The 3,215-nt window shown below is 66.6% G+C and overlaps 1 protein-coding gene across 2 annotated transcripts; it reads left to right on the top strand.

The window, feature by feature from the left end:
• Positions 1 to 173: 173 nt before the first annotated feature.
• MRPS2 (mitochondrial ribosomal protein S2) lies at positions 174 to 2,968 on the top strand. Of its 2 annotated transcripts, XM_021688017.1 has the most exons (5): positions 174 to 220; positions 400 to 525; positions 1,163 to 1,292; positions 1,857 to 2,437; positions 2,474 to 2,940. In XM_021688017.1, the coding sequence occupies exons 1-5, from the start codon at positions 181 to 183 to the stop codon at positions 2,500 to 2,502; spliced, it is 906 nt and encodes a 301-aa protein (XP_021543692.1). In that variant the 5' UTR covers positions 174 to 180; the 3' UTR covers positions 2,503 to 2,940. The 2 variants fall into 2 exon arrangements, with proteins under 2 accessions (XP_021543692.1, XP_021543699.1); XM_021688024.2 differs by having other exon boundaries at positions 180 to 220; positions 1,857 to 2,968.
• The last annotated feature ends 247 nt before the right edge of the window (positions 2,969 to 3,215 follow it).

Below are 3,215 nucleotides of genomic sequence, written 5' to 3'. Positions count from 1 at the left end.
GGCCCGCGCGCGCGGACCCGGGGGAGGCCCGCGGTCCCACGGGGCGGGGCTGGTGGCCGAGCCGTAGGGCGCGCAGACGCACCTCCGGGCCGGCAGGCGGCGCTGCGGCGGGGGGCGCTGGCGGCGGCGGAAGGAGCGCGGCAGCGAGAGCGCGTCCCTGCCTTGTCCGCCCTCTGCGCCATGGTGCCCGCTGCGACCGTACCCCGGCTGCTCGGCGCGGGTGAGTGCGCGCGGGCCCCGGGGGCGCGGGGGGAGGCCCGGGGCGGGGGTTCTGGGGGAGCAGGGGGGCGGTAGGACCTGCTCCCAGGCCTGCGGGTCGCGCAGCGCCCACGGCGCGGGGACCCGGGCCCGCAGGGACAGCGGCCGGGCGCGCGCGCCACCAGCCTGCTCTCTCCCCAGGTGTCTGGCCCAGGCCGCTGCGGCCGCATCTGCTCCAGAGCGCGACCCCGGGGCGAGCCCGGCCGGGCGGCAGGACACTGGCAAGCGCCGCGACGCCCGCCGTCAGCGAGCCCGAGGACAGCATCGGTAACGCAGGCTCCTCTGCGGGCTTAGGGGGTTGCGGGGACGGCGCCTGGCCTCCCATTCGGGGTTGAAATCGTCTGCCGCGGGGAGTCCCGAGTGCCCTGGCTTCGTTGTGAAGCCCTGGGGAGGGGGTGCGGGCCCAGGAAAGAAGGGGCAGCCTGCCTCCCTCTCTTGCCCCAGCAGCCCCGCAGGCTCTGGGCAGGGGTCACCTGCACTTTAAGCGGCGCTGCCCGGCCTCCCTCTCAGCCACCCTCATCTGAGGATGGGGCTAAGGCCACCGCACTCCTGGGGCGGGTGGGGGGAGGGAGACACCAACACGTGGCTTGGCTCCTTGGGAGGTGCCCTCTGCCCTGCTGAGTCCTCCCTGGACTCCTGACGGAGGACCTTCCTCTGGTGGCTGGGAGGTACCAGAAGGACCTCAGAAACCAGCTGGACCCCTCCTTTCTGGGTGAAGACTGGACCGGGGTTACCCAGGAGCGCGGTCAGAACCTGGCTCCAGCCCGTCTCCTGGAGAGGACCCTGTGGCACCTAGCGTTCATCTGCTGGGCTTCACTGCCCCTCCCCGCCCCCATGGTGCTCCCCTCCAGGGTTGGGAGCTGGGGGGGCCACAGACCACGGCATCCTCTCCCCCCCATCCCAGATGTCAGCGACAAGATCCTCAGTCAGCCCCTCAAGCACTCCGACTTCTTCAATGTCAAAGAGTTGTTTTCCGTGAGAAGTCTCTTCGATGCCCGCGTGCACCTGGGCCACAAAGCAGGCTGTCGGCACAGGTAGTGGACACCCCAGGCCGGGACCCTCCAGCCTCGGGATCCCTGCGGTCCACGGTCCCTTTTATAGCGGCACGTATCGGTGTGAGCGCAGGCCCGTCGTCAGACTCCGCTTTGGGCCCCACACCAGACTTCATACCTGTGAGGCCTCCGGCCCTAGCAGGGGCACGCCCACCACTGGCAACTCCTGGGGGCGGGGGGCTCCAGGCTTGCAGGGAAGGGTCTCAACGGGATGGCTGCGTTGCAGATGTTTTGGAGGGATAGTTGGGAGGCCAGGGACGGGGGTGGTCGGAGACAACCAGGGGGACGACGATGGGGCCCAGCTCCCAGGGGCACAAGAGCTGGAGCTAACCGCCCCCCGCCCCGCCTCTTGGCTGTCATCGGACAAGGGTCTCCACTGCTGTCCTGGTGGTGGGGCTGCAAATTGTGCCAGCTCTGGGGATGGTGTCCCCTGGAGGCCATAGGCTTCGCAGCCCCCAGGACTGTCCACAGAGGGCCCCGGCGGTTGCTGGCCGAGGTTGGCCGTGTGCGTTTTGCCCACTCTTGCCTCGGTGGGGTCTCCGGCAGGTTTATGGAGCCCTACATTTTTGGGAGCCGCCTCGGCCAGGACATCATCGACCTGGAACAGACGGCCGCGCACCTGCAGTTGGCGTTGAACTTCATGGCCCACGTGGCCTATCGCAAGGGTATCATCTTGTTTGTGGGCCGCAACCGGCAGTTCTCACACCTGATTGAGACCACGGCCCGGAACTGTGGCGAGTATGCCCACACCCGCTACTTCAAGGGCGGTCTGCTGACCAATGCCCCGCTCCTCTTGGGCCCCATGGTCCGCCTGCCGGACCTTATCATCTTCCTGCACACGCTCAACAACGTCTTTGAGCCCCACGTGGCTGTGAGAGACGCGGCCAAGATGCACATCCCCACGGTGGGCGTCGTGGACACCAACTGCAACCCCTGCCTCATCACCTACCCCATCCCCGGCAACGATGACTCGCCCCCGTCCATCCACCTCTTCTGCAGGCTCTTCCAGACCACCATCAACCGGGCCAAGCAGAAGCGGAGGCAGATGGAGGCCCTGTATCGACTGCAGGGCCCAGAGGGGCTGGGGGCCAGGGGTCAGGGGTTGGCTGCCTCTCCTTCCCTGGGAGCCTAGGCTAGGCTGGACCTGGGTCCCTCCCAGCGACGGACCCACTCCCCTCCCGAAGGAGAGTAGCAGCCAAGCCTGCCCCTAAGCTGGGAGCCCCTTCCCCTTCCTGGCCGTGGTCTTTAGCAGGTTCCCCATTGTTCTAGGCATTGATTGGGTCCCTGCCTTTGGTGACCGTTCTTGGCAGCTGCCCCCCTGCCCCGGGGCCCCACTTCAGACCCACAGGGCCCAGCGGGCACACAGAGCAGGCAGCCCATCCAGAGTGGACCCGTCGGGAAACACGCTTGTCCCGGAGCCTGAAAAGCCTCACACCTTGAGTTTTGTCCTCTTGCTTTTCAGTCCCTGCCAACCTACACCACTTCAGGGCTGCTTCCTCCACAGCACGGTTTCTGGGGCTCTGTCACGTGAGGCCACAGGGCGAGTCCCCTGGAGGATCCCATTTGGGTTGGGACGCGCCAGGCCAAGTGGACCGCATGATTCCCACAGAAAATAAAGCTTACGTTTGGACACGTGGCTCTGGGGCCTGTGGCTTCCACAGTGTGGCTTATGTGCTTTTGCTCGTGGATGTGGCATTTGTGAAACTCCTACGGGGCCCGCAGAGCCCACAGTACTCTAAAGCTTTATGTGCTCAAGCCACTCGGCACTTGGTGGCACACACGGATTTGTGGGGCTTTCCCTGCAGCACCCATGCTCCTGGAATGACGTGCTCGGCCCCCGTCCCTCCGAGCTTCAGAGAGGCCGGCTGTGAGGAGCCAAGACCCCTTGAAATCCAAACGCGATGT

Source organism: Neomonachus schauinslandi, unplaced genomic scaffold, assembly GCF_002201575.2.
Source record: "Neomonachus schauinslandi unplaced genomic scaffold, ASM220157v2 HiC_scaffold_2028, whole genome shotgun sequence".
In the NCBI taxonomy this organism is placed as follows: Eukaryota; Metazoa; Chordata; class Mammalia; order Carnivora; family Phocidae; genus Neomonachus; species Neomonachus schauinslandi.
This window is presented reverse-complemented; position numbering and strand designations above follow the sequence as displayed.